General features: G+C 39.5%; 1 protein-coding gene across 12 annotated transcripts in view; it reads left to right on the top strand.

The window, feature by feature from the left end:
* The window catches only part of dock10 (dedicator of cytokinesis 10), a 68060-nt gene that overhangs the window by 36128 nt on the left and 13317 nt on the right, over window positions 1-18615 (top strand). For 6 of the 12 annotated variants that reach the window (XM_058633508.1, XM_058633500.1, XM_058633503.1 and 3 more), the window contains exons 5-39: window positions 1055-1127; window positions 1294-1428; window positions 1576-1710; window positions 2228-2414; window positions 3058-3143; window positions 3776-3859; window positions 4133-4291; window positions 4401-4691; window positions 4771-4893; window positions 6192-6274; window positions 6369-6491; window positions 6744-6823; window positions 7224-7411; window positions 7503-7568; window positions 7665-7757; window positions 8043-8166; window positions 8787-8908; window positions 9011-9094; window positions 9974-10066; window positions 10188-10306; window positions 10944-11013; window positions 12101-12214; window positions 12319-12390; window positions 12470-12616; window positions 12901-12990; window positions 13268-13387; window positions 14139-14235; window positions 14347-14379; window positions 14530-14708; window positions 15636-15752; window positions 16046-16163; window positions 16261-16382; window positions 16459-16573; window positions 17164-17230; window positions 17421-17468. In XM_058633508.1, the coding sequence (XP_058489491.1) occupies window positions 1055-1127; window positions 1294-1428; window positions 1576-1710; window positions 2228-2414; window positions 3058-3143; window positions 3776-3859; window positions 4133-4291; window positions 4401-4691; window positions 4771-4893; window positions 6192-6274; window positions 6369-6491; window positions 6744-6823; window positions 7224-7411; window positions 7503-7568; window positions 7665-7757; window positions 8043-8166; window positions 8787-8908; window positions 9011-9094; window positions 9974-10066; window positions 10188-10306; window positions 10944-11013; window positions 12101-12214; window positions 12319-12390; window positions 12470-12616; window positions 12901-12990; window positions 13268-13387; window positions 14139-14235; window positions 14347-14379; window positions 14530-14708; window positions 15636-15752; window positions 16046-16163; window positions 16261-16382; window positions 16459-16573; window positions 17164-17230; window positions 17421-17468 (3957 nt within the window). The remainder of the gene's footprint in view (window positions 1-1054; window positions 1128-1293; window positions 1429-1575; window positions 1711-2227; window positions 2415-3057; window positions 3144-3775; window positions 3860-4132; window positions 4292-4400; window positions 4692-4770; window positions 4894-6191; window positions 6275-6368; window positions 6492-6743; window positions 6824-7223; window positions 7412-7502; window positions 7569-7664; window positions 7758-8042; window positions 8167-8786; window positions 8909-9010; window positions 9095-9973; window positions 10067-10187; window positions 10307-10943; window positions 11014-12100; window positions 12215-12318; window positions 12391-12469; window positions 12617-12900; window positions 12991-13267; window positions 13388-14138; window positions 14236-14346; window positions 14380-14529; window positions 14709-15635; window positions 15753-16045; window positions 16164-16260; window positions 16383-16458; window positions 16574-17163; window positions 17231-17420; window positions 17469-18615) is intronic. The other 6 variants (XM_058633507.1, XM_058633512.1, XM_058633509.1 and 3 more) reach the window with 2 other exon arrangements.

Below are 18615 nucleotides of genomic sequence, written 5' to 3' on the forward strand. Positions count from 1 at the left end.
CCACTGTGTTTTTATGGTCTGTTCACATGACCTGAGGAATGAGTGTGTTCTCAGGAACAGTCTCAGCAAATGTCTCAAACTCATGCTTTTCTCATTTACCCCTGGAGATTAATAAATGATATTCTGATTGTGAAGTTTATGTTCACTGAGTTCATTCATACAACCTCTAAAAATGCCTTTAGACACTAGTGATTATTAGTTTGTTTCCACATTTAATGGATTTATTTATTTCAGCAAACCTAATCATTAACACAACCTTTGGCATTTAAATGCTTATTTAAATGTTAGGGTTTTTTTTCAAAAAAATATCATAAAAAGACACTAAATATACAATAATTCCCATTATGTTTGTGTTGTTATCTTAAAAAAGTGCAAAAAAGTCCCATTTGTATAAATGGTTATTAAACAATGTTCATTTTTTCACTTTAAATAAATGTAATTTAAACATCAGTCCTGATCAAAATTACATTATTGTCAAACACAGGAAATTGAGTCACAGTTTACGTTGTAAAGATGAAGAAAACCAGTTTATAATGAGTTTCAATGGGTACATTTTTGTCCCTAAGGTGACGAATGTAATTAGTACTTTCACTCAGTTTGTTATTATTAATATTATTATAATTTTGTCAAGTAGAACAAGTATTTAAACTATTTCCACTGCAACAATATTATAATATTAGCCACCATGCTAATAATGATGTTTACAAGACAGTGACAACATTTTCAAACATTGTCATCACTGGCTCTGGTTCCATTTTTCTTTTCCACAAATGAATAAGTGTCAAACATTGTGTATTTTAGACAGTTCATAGAAACAGAAGACAGAACTCTGTGTTTTAAACGTCCTGTGTGTTTGTTTCTGAGCATTGTCCTTTTAAGAGATGTTTTATTTCCTGTGTTTACGACTGAGTGACTTTTATCTTCACTCTGCAGTCACACTGTCTACACACACACACACACACACACACACACACACACACAGCACTATGAACTATCATATTTCATAATAAATAAATCCACATTTTCTCAGTCTTTTCCTTTTTCTTCTCCTCAGGAAAATGTACAAAGCAGAGAAACTTCCATCTCATTCCTTTGAGATCGACCATGAGGACGTGGACAAAGACGAGGTCAGTAATGTCCGTCCCCGTTCACTGTGAAACCATTACACAGAGGACAAAGGACAGTGGACAGAGGACAGGACACGTCCTGAGTGTTAAAATGAGTTTATTGCAGCTTTAAAAGCCGTTAAAATACACTTTGTGTTTCAGTCTCTAAACTGATCCTGTTTTACAGGACACGACGTCTCTGTCCTCGTCTAAAGGAGGTGGAGGAGGAGGAGGAGGAGGCGGAGGGATGGGTGTGTTCAGGTCTGGTTGGCTTTACAAAGGAAACTTTAACAGCACAGTCAATAACAGCATCACTGTTCGGGTGAGAGAAGCTTTTCTGTCGCGTTCATCCTCACGTCCATCAAATCACATGTGTACACAGATCTTTCACACACACACACACACACACACACACAGGTGTATAACTTGACTTTTGTGTGTGTGTGTGTGTGTGTGTGTGTGTGTTCAGTCTTTTAAGCGCAGATATTTCCAGCTCACACAGTTGACGGATAATTCTTACATCATGAACTTCTACAAAGACGAGAAGATTTCTAAAGAACCAAAAGGCTGCATCTTCCTGGACTCGTGTACCGGTGTAGTTCAGGTCAGTTTAACCTGTGAATAAGTGTGTACTAGTACTACTACTACTACTACTGCATTAATATACTGACTCATGTTTTACTTCAGAGTAATACAGGGCGGATTTTCAGGCTCCTTTAAATACTACCAGTAAAATATTTTGTATTTCACATTACTGAGCTTTTATTAATACACAGTTAATACAGAAAATACATTAAAAACATTGGAATTAAAATAGAATAGAAAGTAAAACTATGATTTAAAAAGAGTAAAAACAAACAAATACTTTTTAGGAAAGCTGCAAGAAATACATGATGGCTATACTCTATGTCATTTTCAAATGATTATATCTCTATGTCGATAAAGCAGCAGCAGTTTCATGAGATCATTATTTATTTATTCAGATTCTTTTGTCTGTTTTGTTTGAATAAATAAAAGAAATAAATGTGTTCACGTGGACTCAGACAGGATAATAATCAGGTTTTTTCCCCCCCCGGATTCACTGTGTCATCGTCGCGGTTCACCCGTTCATCCTCCTGAAGAACAATCGTCTGAGGAAACACGCCTTTGAGCTGAAGATGAACGAGGTGACGTACTTCGTCCTGGCTGCAGAGAGCGAGCAGGACATGGAGGAGTGGATCAGCACTCTGACAAGAATCCTGCAGATCAGTCCTCACGACGGACCAGCGCCGGACCGCAAGAGTCTGGACCTCACTGACCATCGACAGGGTGAGACCTTTAGATCCTCAGAGATCATATATACACGAACATATCCAGATATTATTCATCAGCCCTTTAACAGACATTTGTTTTTATTGAGAAGTTGCGTACTGCAGCTTTAAGGTGGATTCAGGACGAGGATGTTTGAGCAGAATCAAAAAAGCATAAAATAAAGAAGAAGACTTCCTGTCAGTGTGACTTCCTGTAACGTCGGCCATCTTGTCCTGACAGTGACTTTGTGCTGCTTTAGTTTCAGTCCATAAACTGAGCGCGACACAAACACACACTCCATTTCAAACTTCTTACCTTGTCATTAAAGACTTGACATGGAAACAGGATTTATAAACCCAGAGCTGAGCAGTGAGCGGAGGTTTGGCACGCGGCCACCAGCAGCAGAACAGGACGGGGCCCCGGTGATGTCATGGCTCTGTGGTGTGTAAATCAGACATTAATAGGAGGAGCCGCTCCAGGAACATGAAGGTCACATTTCTGCCTCATTATCCACAAAAACCACAAATGGAGTCATATTTTATTCTGGGATGGAGAAATGAACCTGTTTGACAGAGAGATTTTCTCCTTGTTTTAACCTTTAAACCTTTAATTAAAGTCTCATCGTTCATAAACTCCTCCCTCTCTGGTTTTCTCGTGTCAGACGTGTTCGACCTGTCGCTGAGTGACGGCTGTTTGCAGGAGAACGAAGAAACGACCGAGAACGGAATCAATCCCGAGCTGGCAAAGGTCAAATCTCTTTATTTACATTATGCGCTGTTGAGTGTGTGTGTACGTGTATACACTGGAGTGCTTGACCAGAGGTGGCGCTAATGAATTATTTTTATGTTTTCTAAATGAATTGATTCATTTTGCCTCATTTCACTGTGAACTATAAACAGTTTCATATCAAAACAAACACTTTTATTTTGAAATTCTGTAAAATATTACTGTGATATACTGTGAAACATTTGCTTGAATATTTTTCACTTGACTGTCAGTGGCCCCGCCCCCCCAGGTCATTTGACCCCTGATTTATAAATGATTCAAGGTCACGAGCACAGAGTTCCAGAGGAGGATTTTTTCAGTCTTGTCATAAATGAAAACTCAAACTTCATTTCCTGTGAGTTTTAGCTCCATCTGTTCAATTTTACAGAAATTATAGTTCAACAAACACATTTAGTGTTCCCACTAGCCACTCAGCAGGCTCCACCCAGACAGACTCCGCCCTCGCCTGTCTTTATTTCATTTTGTTAGCAGGTCTCCATTCTTTTTCATCTTCTTTTCTAGTCATTGCGCCCCCTACTGGTCCACACCTGCTATAACCTGACATTATCTGTAGTCTGTGTTCACTTGTTTTTGTGTTTTTCTTCTTCTCTCAGTATATTTCAGAGACAGATGAAGGAATTCGCTCGGCCAGAAGAGAAGAGCGACTGAACCTGTTCTCCCTCGACCCCGACACTCCGGTACCAACACACACACACACACACACACACACACCGTCAACAACGCTTGAAACTCCTGCTTTGACCTGCATTTAGAAAAGAAAACATTCAGTAAACACATGAAAAACAACAGTGTTAGAAAGTTAATTTGACACAAATGTGGTTCAATGACATTAAAAACAGCTGCGTGGTGACTTTAGAAGAACGTTTCCTGCACTGCTGTGATCGTCACATGTTTAAAAAGTTAAAAGTTCTGCTGTGAAATGAATTGTGTGGTTTTTTTGACGAGCACAGGTTCTGAGAAGTCCACGCACCGAACATCCGTCCGGTGAAAACACGACAGTTCGTCCGTTTGAGGAGAAACTGGGCAGAAGATTCATGATCACGTGTCGCTCGTTGAATCTGCTGCTGCAGAGCTGCATCAGTGAGAGCGACACTGGACCGCTGACCAATGTGAGACTGTTTTTATTTGACCAGAGCAGAAGTTGACTGGCTCTCAGGTCGTCTGAGTTTGATTCTTCTTGTGAAGGAAAAGTTAAAAAAGCTGAATCTTCTCCTCCAGATCGAACCCTTCTTCGTTTCTCTGGCTCTGTTCGACGTACGAGAAGGAAGGAAGGTGTCGGCCGACTTTCACGTGGACCTGAACCAGGAGGAAGTTCGTCAGATGATCGGTGGCTGCAGTAACGGCACTGGCAGTCTGGGACCTGTACCTGGACCTGTACCTGGACCTGGACCTGGACCAGGACCAGGATCTGGAGGTCAGGAGAACGGCCTGAGTTCTCCTGCTGAGAAGAAACCAGGAGACTGTCTCCTGAGCTCAGATCTGGACTCCTGGCTCTGTTTCCCTAACCAGGTACAAACCTGTTCTGTCCACATGAAGATGTGACGTGGTTTTTATTTTTCTTACTCTGTGTTTCACGTGTCGTCTTCAGGCCATCTTCTCAGTGACCAACCCACACACGGACATCGTCATGGTGGCCAGAGTGGAGAAGGTGCTGATGGGAAATATTGCCTGTGGAGCTGAACCTTATATCAAGAATACAGATTCTAGCAAAGTGAGTTTTTAATTATTATATTATTATTATGATTCACACACACTTTTATTTGCCTTTTGTACACAGTTACAGATTTTTGTGCTTTTAGAGTCAGAATCTGAAACTTATTATATTTTCACATTTGATTCATCTGTCAATTATTTTTCTCAGTGTATTAGTTGTTTGTAAAATGTCGATCAGTGTTTGTCAGACATGGAAAAGATGATGTCCTGAAATGTCTCGTTTTTGTCCACAAACCAAAAATGATTCAGTTTTCATGATTTCTTTGTTTGTGGAGCAAAGAAAGCAGAAAATGTTCACGTTTAAGAAGCTGAAAAATCAAACTAACTGGTTTTAATTATTAAAAAACACTCAGATTTAGTATTTGAGCATTAACCAGTCCAAGTCAGCAGTGTTATCTATAACATCTGTGCACACAGTACCATAAAATAAGGCTTAATATAACAAAAGTACTGCAGTATATGAAAGACGTGTTCACATTTTCATTTTCTTAACCCCCCAAAATTATTATTATTATTATGTGACATAAACAAAAAGTTTTTTTTCCTGGGAGAGCAGGATTTTTATTCATCACAGAGCAGCATCAGAACAGTTTATAAATTAGACTTTTTTTCTCCCACTCAGCACATTTCCTGGCTCCCTCACTGGCAGTTTTCCAAAAATGAAAAAGTGAATCAGCAGATTTTCAACCTTCTGCCAGATTAACTGAGTTTTACCATCACTGCTTACTGTCCTCAAGTCCTGAATCCCGACTTATATAATTAGGAACCTTTTCTGTAGTTTCTAATTTCTTGTGATGGACAGGTTGACAGATGAGGTGTCACTGTCAGACCATGTTGTAAAAGTGAGCTATTCTATACATCCACCAACAAACTGCCTGCTAAATAATGAGCTATTCTATACATCCACCAACAAACTGCCTGCTAAATAATGAGCTATTCTATACATCCACCAACAAACTGCCTGCTAAATAATGAGCTATTCTGTACATCCACTAACAAACTGCCTGCTAAATAATGAGCTATTCGGTACATCCACCAACAAATTACCTGCTAAATAATGAGCTATTCTATACATCCACCATCAGACTGACTGCCAAATAGTGAGTAGTCCTAGACATCCAACAAGAGTTTGGCTGCTAAATAATGAGCTAAAACATCCGTTAATACGCCGAGTGCCAAATAATGAGCTGTTCTCTACATTTACCAAGAGACTGACTGCCAAATAGTGAGCCGTCCTGTGATGTGTAGTTTCTGACCGACATTTCTTCGTCTTTTGTTGCCATTTGTGTCGTTCAGATTGTTCAGAAGATTTTAAGGTCCAACAAACAGTTTTGCAGTAAACTGGGAAAGTACCGTATGCCGTTTGCGTGGTCTGTCCGGTCAGTGAACTCAACATTTAAACTATAAAATCATCTACATTTCATCTTTCATCATCATTAGTTTCTGACTCCTGGTCTTTTCTGTCCATTACAGGTCGGTGTTTAAGGACAACCACGGAGCTCTGGACCGAGAGTCTCGCTTCTCTCCGCTCTTCAAACAAGAGAGTAACAAGATTTCCACAGATGATCTGATTAGGCTGGTGGCAGAATACAGGAGGTAAAGATTCACTGTAAACAAGTCCACGTCACTTTATTACACACACACTGTAGATTTACTGACTTTGTTACCAAACAGCCCCGGCTCATTGATTGTCTGGACACAAATTAGATTCTTATTTTCGGCTTCTCCGTCTCTAGAGGTCGCCACAGCAGATTAGATTTTTTTAACCCTCCCATTGATCTGGGCTTGAAAGACTGAGACCTCAGTGTGAACACAGTCTTTACAGTTTAATCTGATCTTTGTGAGCAGAGCTGAGAAGACCAGCAAACTGCAGACCATCCCTGGGACTCTGGACATCGCCATGGACTACGTTCCAATGGAGCATCCAAGTAAGTCTGGTTTGTTTAATCCGCCATGTTGGCAGGAAATTTGTCTGGAAAAAAGAAATCTCACAGAATGTGATCCTTATACTGCCCCCTGGTGGTTTTCACCAGTATGGACGTTATTCCAGACTTGCATCATTACGATATCTTTAACTTTCTGATATAAACTTGTCCTTGTTTTAGTCCCAGAGAACACAAAGACATCGCAATAAAAGCACAAGATTTTTAAGTGAATTAGTGTTGGAGTCTGTCACGATGCTAAAGTTTGAATGCTAAATGTAGCTTTTCTGGGTGGCAGTTAAGAGGGAAACTGCTGCGAGACATTAGCTACCAGAGCTCTATAGTTTCAGTTCTACTGTCTGTCTCCTCCTCTTCATCGTCTGTGTCACCATGTGTTTGAATCCAGACTGTGTGACGTCCTCGTACGTTCCGGTGAAGCCCTTTGAAGATCTGGGCAAACACCAGCCGACAGTGGAGGTGGAGGAGTTTGTCCAGGACTCCAGCAGGTTCACGCAGCCGTACCGGGTCTACAGAAACCACATCTACGTTTACCCCAAACACCTGAAATACGACAGCCAGAAGAGCTTCGCCAAGGTTCACCGTTCACAACACGACAACACCGCTTTAAAAGCACGTCGTCCAGAATCATCTGCATTTACTGACGTGATGTTCCTCTCGTTCACAGGCTCGTAATCTTGCCGTCTACGTAGAGTTTCGCAGCTCAGATGAAGAAGATGCCAAACCTTTAAAGGTAGAACTTTACTGAAAAACATTAATGACTCGAGAAATTTACGACAAAGCTAAATTTTCACTTGTCGTCGTCGCTTTTCCGTTTTTATCCCTGTAGACCATCTACGGTAAACCCGGAGGTCCAGTGTTCACCACAGCCGCCTGCTCCACGGTTCTGTATCACTCACAGAACCCGGACTTCTACGATGAGGTGAGTTCAGATGAGAAAAAGGTCACTTCAAAAAAGTTCCCTGCAAAGAATGAATCAAGTTCATGAAACAACATTTGTCTGGTTTTCTTCTCACCTTCTGATTTTCAAAGAAATGACGACTAACGGTTGAGTTTTTGAGGACTGTGATAAAAAGTTAACATTAATGTCCATTAGTTTGTGGATGAAGTTCTGAAGAACCTTCACCCCTGGATGTGGATTGTCTTTCAGGTCCAGGTCTTTCTGTGTGAAATCATCTCACCAGGTCAATCACTCTTTTGTTCTCAGGTGAAGATCGAACTTCCAACCCAACTTCATGAAAAGCACCACCTTCTTTTCTCCTTTTACCACGTCACGTGTGACATCAACGCAAAGACAAACGCCAAGAGGAAAGAAGCTCTGGAGACTCCAGGTGAGACAAAGTTTATTTTACCGCTGAGACAAACTCAATCTTTATTTACAGTTCCTCAAGAAACATGGAAACTCGATTATATCTGAGGGAACTTCATAACCCTCTGTCACTCTTAACTGTTATTGAATATTATTTATTATAAACATGGAGCCATTGCCAGTTGTTTGGAGATGATGTTATTGTACAAACTGAGATAGTTTTAATTTTGGCTCCAACAAAAAGATTTTGTGTTCATTTCTTGTCAGTGAAAGTCAATCAGAGTCCGGTGGAAAAGCAAAATATAGATAAGATGTTTCCAGGGATCGTTCATGTTTTTCTTGATTCTAATGAAATAGTTTAAAGGTCATTGGACAGATTGGATGAGTCGTCCTGAGAACTGATCTTCAGTTCTTCAGCTGAACTCCTCACAGACTCCAGAACCTTCTTCACTCTTCCACAAACATTAGTCTTCATGGAGACTTCATATTTGACATCATTTAACATCTCAGAACTTTATCTGCTGGAGACACTGTGGTCGTACACGTGTCTCTCTGAGGAAATCATGGTCATTCTTCACAAATGTTTTGGTCATGTCCTCAGTCTCTGTCCCTCTGTCCGTGTGTCTCTCTTGCTTTGGTCAGTGGGGTTCTCTTGGCTTCCTCTCCTCAAAGACGGACGGTTGTCGTCTCAGGAGTTCAGCGTTCCCGTCTCCTGTAACCTTCCTCCCGGTTACCTGAGCATCAAAGACGCCAGCAGCTCGAAGGTGAGAGTGACTCAGCGCATTTAAACTCTGCTGAGTCATACGTACAGAATACATTGATGTGTTAAAGATGAAGAAAATATCAAACATGGCTTCTTCTTACAGAGCGCAGCAGACGTGAAATGGGTCGATGGAGGAAAATCGATTTACAAAGTTTCAACAAACGTCGTCTCCACAGTTTATACTCAGGTGAGATCACACTTTTCATTTATTTACTTCTTCAGTTTATTTCACTTATATTTCTCTTCTCATTTTGTTTCTTTACAATCTATAACTCTATATATTTGTTAAAAAGAGCAGAACATTTAAAGGAATAAATGTGTTGAATTGGGTTTAAAGTAAGTAAAATAATAATAATAAAGGTTTAAAGTAAGTAAAATAACTCAAATAAAAATGTTTCGGTTTCATTTACGGGAAAAAAGCCGGACATCAGTTTTTCTTCACTTCTGTGTCTTCATGTATAAAATGTCAAAACAACAGAATAGTGTTTTATTGATAATCTTCTTATCATTAAATCTCTGATGTGAAGCTGTGATGATTCTAAGTTTCCTCAGAGAACTGAAATAAGTTTATGTTCTGTCGGCGTCCGAACTCTGAAACTGACATAAATGGACCATTAGCCGACACTTAATGCAATTACACAACATGCTCAAGTACTTTGGACGTAAACATGTGCAACGTGAGCTCATCTAAATGCTGTAAAGCTCTTAAGTAAAGAGTGGATATGATTTGTAAGAGTATTGAACCACGTAAAGAGGAGGAAATGGCAAAGTGTTCACTCAGAAGAGGACGTTTGAAAAACTGCACGGAAATGTCCTCAAACTGGATTTACTGACGTCTTTGTTTCAGATACAAGACACAATTCATGGAGTCATTTATTCATACTGACGAATGCTTGTTCAAATCAAAACAAGAACATAAAACAGAGAAAAAATTATTGTTAAGATAAACCTGACGTGAGGATTGGACCTGAAACTTTATTCAACCATAAGATAAAGATAAAAGTCAATGTTCAAACTGCAGGAATTCACTGCGAGCTGTGAGTTTTCATGGACTCTTCTGTTCCAGGATCTTCACCTGAACAGATTCTTCCAGCAGTGTCAGAGACGAGAGCTCGACCTCTCAGCGCCGCCGACCTCCAACTTCCTCAACTGCCTCAAGGTTAGACACACACACACACACACACACAAACTGTGGCTTTCTCTCCTCGCTCTGTTTTCTGCATTCTCATCATTTATATGTTTGTTTTTTTTTCCTCCTCCTCCTCCTCCTCCTCCTCCAGGGTCTCCTCAGCATGGAGAGAATCCCAGTCATCATCCGTTTCCTGCCCGTTCTCTTCAACCAGCTGTTCAAGGTTCTGACCCAGAATGACGATGACGAGGTGACTAGTGCCACCACCAGGTAGGAGGTGTCACTGCACGTCTGTCTGTCACACATCAGTGTGATCAGTTATCGCATGTGTGTGTGTGTGTGTGTGAGTCCTGTCATCACTGTCATGTGAACGATCTTTTGTTTTTAATTTGATGAAAAACAAAATGATGATTTTCTTTTAAAGAAAACAGAGAGAACATGTGTTCACAGATGTTTTCAGTGAGGATGCACAGAAATTAAAAATCCCATTGTTTTTTATAATGGAATGTTGTTGTTATGGGCGGGACTGAGCGTACTGACCTCACTGAAGTCAAGTTATTGCAGTTATATAGACAGATGTATAGATTAATATTCATGCTTCAGAGAATAAATCAGAATCTGGATCATTTCTGTACGCGCTGCTTTATGGAGAACTGGTCTTTATGACGAGGAGCGAGCAGAGTCGCAGTGAAGTGCAGATCTGAGGAGGAAAACGCGTCGACAGACTCTTTAGAGCGTTTTCACTGGAACTGTTTTATTCAAACTGACGTCGGACAGAATCTCAGTGAGAATAGACAGACGTGTGCCGGCGTCATCACAACGTCTCGTCCACGTCACTCGCGTCGTTTCGGTTTAAAAGTCTTTGTAAGAAAAGACAAAAACTGTTATTGTTGTTCTGTGTTTGCAGAGTTCTGGTTCATATAGTTGCAAAGTGCCATGAAGAAAACCTGGATCATTATCTGCACTCGTATATCAAGGTATGTGTTAGTGTGGAAGTTTTTGGTTACATAATCTAACAATGAACACAAACACAAATCAGGATTACAAGAACATAATCTAACAATGACCACAAACACTAGTCAGGATTACAAGAACACAATCTAACAATGACCACAAACACTAGTCAGGATTACAAGAACACAATCTAACAATGAACACAAACACTAGTCAGGATTACAAGAACACAATCTAACAATGACCACAAACACAAGTCAGGATTACAAGAACACAAACTGAGATTTCCCCTGAAAAGTAGCCCAGACTAACAGCTCACACAGAAACAGAGCAGCTTTAAATCTGCTGCTGCTTCTTTAACGACGACGAGCTTCAGGTGTGGAGGAGGAGCTCAGTGACGTCAGGTGACGTGACGACCAAACACAGAGTCAACATCTGAAAGAACTGTCAATAAACCAGTCAACATGGAATAAAGCACCTTCACTTACTTGACTTTGTATAAAAGATGCTAAATAAACAAAGTCTGGTTGGTTAATAAAAGAATAACTTTAAAAAAAATAAGAAGAAAGTATAGCAGATAGAAAAGTGACGTAAATTAACACACACACAAACACACACACACACATGCACGCACACACACACACACACACACAGAGAGAGACAGAGAAAAGAATCAGAAAAAAAGAACAAAAAGCTCAAATTTCTGTCGCACAGAAGCTGAGCTGATGGAACAGCGTTACCATGGTAACAGATCACATGACATCCAGTGCTGAATGTGTGTATGTTCACAGTTAATGTGACGTGAATTTAAAAGTGCAGTAAAATAAAATAAATGAAATCAAAGCATTTTATTCACATTCTTTGTAGCTGTATATTCTTGTTTCATGTATTGTTTAAATTCTGTCTATAATATTCTATTTCTCTAATACTTTTCTATCTTTTATTTCTTAATAGTTTATGTGAGCATGTGTAAATATTACAGCTAAAATAAAACGAAACAATAAAACAAACGTCATAAAATCTTTACATTTGATAACAAATAACATTTCTTTTACATTTTTGCTTAAAAAATGACTCCTTCCCTCTCTCTATGTGTGTGTGTGCGTGTAGTTTGTGTTTAAATCTGAGGCTCACGGCTTCAGAACGGTCCACGAGGAGCTGGCCAAGGGGATGACCTTCGACCTGAAGAGTAACGAGCAGGCGGCCGTCAGGAACGTGCTGAAGGTTCGTCGCTCACTGTCCTGAACGTGTTTTCATCCAAACTCAGATTACAGATTTACAGATTACAGATTACAGATTTACTCTGACGTGTCGTTCTGCTGTTTCAGTTCTCCTGGTTTTTCTTTGAGCTGATTGTTAAATCCATGGCTCAACATCAGGTCGACACGGACAAGCTAAAGGTTGGTACATGCTCGTTTTTATAATCCAGTCTGTAATGTCACCAGAGACACGGTGAGTGACTTTCATGTATCTCCACAGCTTCCTCGTCCTCAGCGTTTCCCGTCGTCGTACCAGAGTCGCGTGGAGACGCTGGTGGAGACCATGTCTGAACACATCTTCTGGAAGAACAAAGAACTGGCCGAGGAGACGCGCAGCGCTAACTTAGCTGTAGCTGCTTTTGTCAAAGTGAGAGAGACAAAGTGCTCATAGACTTTATTTTCTTATTTGTTCTGGGAAAATAAGAGTTGATACAGTTTTATGGATTAAAATGACTTCTCACTTCAAGTAAGAAGTTAAAGTAACTTCTTCAAATCATTCAAAGATCTTAACCACAGTTCTTCTCATCTCTCATCGTAGTCCAAAGATCCCAAAGGCATTTCAAAGTTCTCCGTCATTTATAATCGTCCCTCTGGATTGGTCCTCTCTTGTCTTGTCCTTGTGTGTCTCATTAACTGACTCTGTGTCTCCAGCGCTGCTTCACCCTGATGGACCGAGGCTTCACATTCAAACTGATCAGCAACTACATCAACATGATCACGGCCACTGACAGCACTGACAAGGTAAACACAGAGATACACACGGTTACTTTATTTTTCTTTATTTTGTTTAAAATCCCTGAACCTGAAACTATAAATGAATCAATGTTTTTCTATAGACTTCTTTATCTACAAATAACTGTATCAATGACAGAGGAGCTGATATTATGTATCGAGCAGATGGTGACGCAGGTTTTAGAAAGTGTAGAACATTTTAAAAATCTCCGTGAATTCCGTGAAGTTTCCAGCTGAAGTTCAGTGAAAACACAAGAGTGTCAACAACTGTCTCAACTTTTCACAGAAGGAACGGCGGAAAAACAAATCGAGGAGTAACGTGGCAGATAGCTCTCGTCCTCTCCACAGTCACTTTGAGCGTTCGAGCTCTGGGTGGCACTACAGATTTCCCCTGGCATCTAAAAATGTATTATAAAAAAATCCTTATGTTTCCTTAACTCCACAAAGTGACCACTAAGCTTTTAATCCACCGCTGCAGTAAAGAACTGTGTTTAATCTAATTTAACAGTGTGTCAGTTTGATTGGTTTGTTATAATATTTCTCCTCTTTCTCGTGTCTTTTACAATTGTCTCTTATCTTATTTTAACTGTGTCTCCTTTTATGATTTTATGTTGTTGAGACAAAGGCAAATTTCCGCCTTAGTGGACAATAAAGTTCTCTTCTGTTCTCTTCATGATTTAAGAACAGAACGTGATCGGACTCACTGCTTATGATACATTTATCCACATCATGAATAATCTGAAATGAGAGTTTATTTTCATAGCACTGTTCAAAAATCACAGAATAAAAGCAAAACATGAAAATAAACTTTAAAATTAAAATAGACGTTAAAATCACAAGTGATAAATATGTAATTTGCCAATAAAAGTGCATTTAAAAGACAAGAATGAATTGATAACTAAGATAATTGATAACTTAAGAAAAAGCTGCTGTAAACAATAATGATTTTATGTTAGTTTCACAGGTGAGGAGCAGAGTAACTTTGCTTTGTGTGGTTTTACTAAAATAAAACTCACTTGTTTTTAATAATATAAATAAAATTCTCTTGTGATATATCATGTGTTTTTGACTGGTTTCCTCGCTCTAACCTGCTTTAAACTAAACACATGAGCACTGTAATAATAGAGTGATATAAATGTGGGTTTTGTGTTTGGTAGGTTTTGTGTGAGCTGAAATTTGACTTCTTGAGGGAAGTGTGCAACCATGAACACTACATTCCTCTCAGTCTGCCTTTACCTTCTGCTCGCATCACAGGTGAGAGTCACATGACCCCGGCGTTTATGTGTTTCTGTGCGATAATGCATTCATCTCACTCTCATTTGTCTGTTAACACTCTGTCTCTGTATGTGTCGTTGTTCATGTCAGATCATGCTTCTCCAGAGCCACAAAGCACTCATGGTAAATAAAGTCACTCATTCATCCACATTATTTATTCACTGTAACTGATGAATTATCTCTCTGGTGTAAAGCAAACATTGGAGCGTGAGCAGCATCACCTCAGTGAACTTTCATTAAAATGAAACTGTTTTCACGTCGTCTGCTCCTCAGTGTCGGTGCCCGAGTACAACCTGACTGGAGAGTTCTGCAGGAAGCACTTCCTGACGGGCTTGCTGCTCCGGGAACTGGGTCTTGCTCTGCAGGACGAGCAGGACCTGAGACACTTAGCTTTGGCCACACTGAAGACGCTGATGGCCAAACACTCGCTGGACTCACGCTACGCCACCAAGGTAAAACAAACATGTGTTCATATATGAAAAGAAACCAAAAAAAACATGAACATGATTGATTTCCACACAAATATACAAACTTCATGACCAGATATGACCACTAGGGGAGCTGGTCTATGACCCCGTGGGGACCTTGTTTTTTATTTTTATATTTTTTTAAGAAAACTTCACCAGATATGTCAGCAGATTGTTTTTTATTGATGGAAATGTTTGCACCCATGAAGGACCAGAGTTGGTCCCCACAGTGAAAACGGTCCCCACTGTGTGAGTGAAATGTCATGTCCTCACCAGGATAGAAACACACACACACAGATTGACATATGAGTGTTGTTGAGGAATGGTGAGGATGAATGAATGAAAGCTGGGAATGATGTGGATCTGAATGTTGGGATGTTGAACAGTAGTGCTGTTGTCTGGACAGAAAACAGATGTTTGCAGGAGGAAAATAAAAGGAAAAACTGGGAAATGAGAAAAAGAACGAATGAAAACCACAGCATTTTTTCTTGGCAGGAAATATTAGCCGCTACATGTGTATGCAATTAAAAAGCCTTTTTAGTGATTATTCATGAGTCTTTATTGATTACAGACCGTTGAAATGGGAGAAAACAACATTCTTTTATTACTGTGTGTGGATATTATGGACACAGCTCTTTAATGATTCTGGTTTTATTTGTCAAAAACGGGAGATTATCTGTTCATCTATATCCGGTTTCTTTGGTTGTGGAGTCCCTCAGGGCTCAATCTTAGGCCCCATCATTTTCTCACTATATTGTAAAAGATCCAGGCTTTAAAAAAAAAAAAAGGTGCTCGTTCCATGATTCTCAAAATAACTGAAGATACTTTGGTTTTTATTGTGCATGCACATCTTATTATAAATCTTTGTAATCAGATTGATGTGATTTGTGTTTATTCGTCTGGTTTTTACAGGAGAAGCAGGCGAGGATTGCGTCTCTGTATCTTCCTCTGTACGGCCTGATCCTCGACAACATGCCTCGATTCTTCCTCAGGGACATTTTCCCCATTTACTTCACCTCCAGTGACCAAGTAAGAATCAAAAGGAAAAGAGAAAAACTTCTTTCAACATTCAACTAGTTTAGTTAGTTTTATTTTGATTAGTCATAGTAACTTACTAATATTTCAGTCATTTAAAATGTACTTTACTTTTTTGTTATTGTTGAATAAATAATGATTTAAATGTAATTTATTAAAGTAAAACTGAATTTGTTTTGTCTGAAATCCTCTGACCAGGTTCTGAAGCCTGAATTGAGAAATACTGAGATTCTTAAGAAGTTAACTAAAGAAAATAATAATTTAAGTCCTCGTCTCTGTTCTGTCAGGGATCACGTGACGACCTCAGTGTGGGAGGGGGAGTGGCTGGAGGCGGGGTTACTGTTTCTCGCAATGGAAACTCAGTGGACGCTTCTTTTTCTAAGGAAGTTCTGAACTCCATCACAGGTAACAACTGCTGCTCATGTGTGATGTACAGTGTACACAGGTACAGAAAAATCACATTGTTGATGCCCCTCCCCCCTCATCCCCCCTCCTCCACCAGCTTTCTCATCCTTGGTGGTTGCCGGGGGAAACCAGGCCGACTGTCGCGGTTCTCTGATCAGTGTGGACTCAAACCCCAGCAACAGTGACAGGAACAGTGAGAAGATGGATGGATGTGAGAAGGTGTGTGTGTGTTTATTTATCATCACGTTACGTTCTGTATACATGATACTGATATTTAAGCCCCTCCCCCTCACAGTTTGCTCGACCTCAGTCTCTGATTGGCTACGGTTCTCGCTGTGATAAATTGGACCAGGCGGAGACGCGGAGCCTCCTCATGTGTTTCCTGCACATCATGAAAACCATTTCTGAAGGTGACAAATATTCATATAGGATCACACACACACACACACACACACACACACACACAGACTTTACTGAATATTCCGAGTCAAATAAATGAATGAAATCAGTTATTACTTCACAGTATTTATTATAAAAAGTGTGTTTTTTATTTATTTTTTATTTGCAGGATTATTGAAATCAGTTATTACTTCACAGTATTTATTATAAAAAGTGTGTTTTTTATTTATTTTTTATTTGCAGGATTATTGAAATCAGTTATTACTTCACAGTATTTATTATAAAAAGTGTGTTTCTTATTTATTTTTTATTTGCAGGATTATTGAAATCAGTTATTACTTCACAGTATTTATTATAAAAAGTGTGTTTTTTATTTATTTTTTATTTGCAGGATTATTGAAATCAGTTATTACTCCACAGTATTTATTATAAAAAGTGTGTTTCTTATTTATTTTTTATTTGCAGGATTATTGAAATCAGTTATTACTTCACAGTATTTATTATAAAAGTGTGTTTTTTATTTATTTTTTATTGACAGGATTATTGAAATCAGTGTATGAGCGTCAGTAAATGTGACTGATGTGTTTTCCTGTGTTTACAGACGTGCTGGTGTCGTACTGGCACCGAGCCATTCACCAGGAGATCTCTGACTTCTTCAACATCCTGGAGTAAGAGTTAAATCCTCATTATTATCATCATTATTATCACCAGCACACAACTCCTGTTAGTCTGATTAAACACACACTGTACACAAAGAGTGTGAGGAGAAGAGAAGCTGTGTGTGTGTGTGTCTTTAACTCTGACTCTTTATCTCTTTTCCATTAAAACAAGGTTTTGTTGACGTTGTGTTTTCCTCAGATTGTGTCTTCAACACTTCCGGTTCCTCGGGAAACGTCACATAGCGAGGTACGTGTGTGTGTGTGTGTGTGTGTTTGTCATTTTTCATCTGGTGATATCGTCCTTCACCAGCTGATTTATTCATATAATCATAGAAATACATGAATATATATCCGTGTACACACACACACACACACAGATAACAAATGGATCAGAGTCACTGAAGCAGAAATACTAAACTGTGTCGTGTATGCGTGAACACGTTCACTGAAGAGGTGAAGGGATGAACGAGAGAGAGAGAGAGAGAGTGTGGGGGAGGAGAAACTCCTGGATCTCAAGGAGAATCACTGCTGGATTTTTTTTGTACAGAAGGATTTGGCAGACACAGTGTGTGTGTGTGTGTGTGTGTGTGTGTGTGTGTGTGTGTGTGTGTGCTGGAGCTGAGCCACTGGCTCTGCTCGACTCCTCCATCTTCTGGTTCCTCCCTGCTAATTCAATTAGCCTCTTTTTCCTTTCAGAGCAAAGATATGCTGAGATGTGAGCCAACACACACGGCTGGACAATGCTACACTGTGTGTGTGTGTGTGTGCCTGGTATTCCTTATGTTGTGGGGACTTAAATCTGTTCACACGCTCACATAATGGAGACAAAAATCAACTCCCCATGACGTAAATGACTGATTTTAAAGTGAATACATGTTGTAAGGTTAAGGTTAGGGTCAGAGGTCAGAGGTCAGGTGTCAGGGTTAGGATTAGGCCAGTACTAATTATAGTTAGGGTTAGGGTTAGATCTCCAAATGTAAGTCAATGCAATGTCCTCTGAAGTCATGGAAACCAGTGTGTGTGTGTGTGTGTTCATCATCATCACAGTCATGTGTTCACTTCTCCATATTCAAAATACTCTTTATTGTCATGTACTCAGTAAAAACAACATTATTAGCAGTAGTTAAATTCTTAAATTCTTAAACAATAGAATAAAAGTATAAATACAAAATGATAAACTGCTGAAAATCACTGAAATAGTGAAAAACGAGTGTGGCTGAGTTCATGTGTTCACTCACTCAAGTGTTCAGGATGGATGGGTTAGTGTGTGAGGCAGAAAAAAACCCTCTTTCTTTATAAAACAATAATTCAGTCGTTGAAGCCGCTGAAAATCAATTTTTTCCCTGTAAAAAAAAAAAAGCTCTGCTTTGTGATTATATTTGAAGAGAACTTGG

This window comes from Solea solea, chromosome 7 (genome assembly GCF_958295425.1).
Source record: "Solea solea chromosome 7, fSolSol10.1, whole genome shotgun sequence".
In the NCBI taxonomy this organism is placed as follows: domain Eukaryota; kingdom Metazoa; phylum Chordata; class Actinopteri; order Pleuronectiformes; family Soleidae; genus Solea; species Solea solea.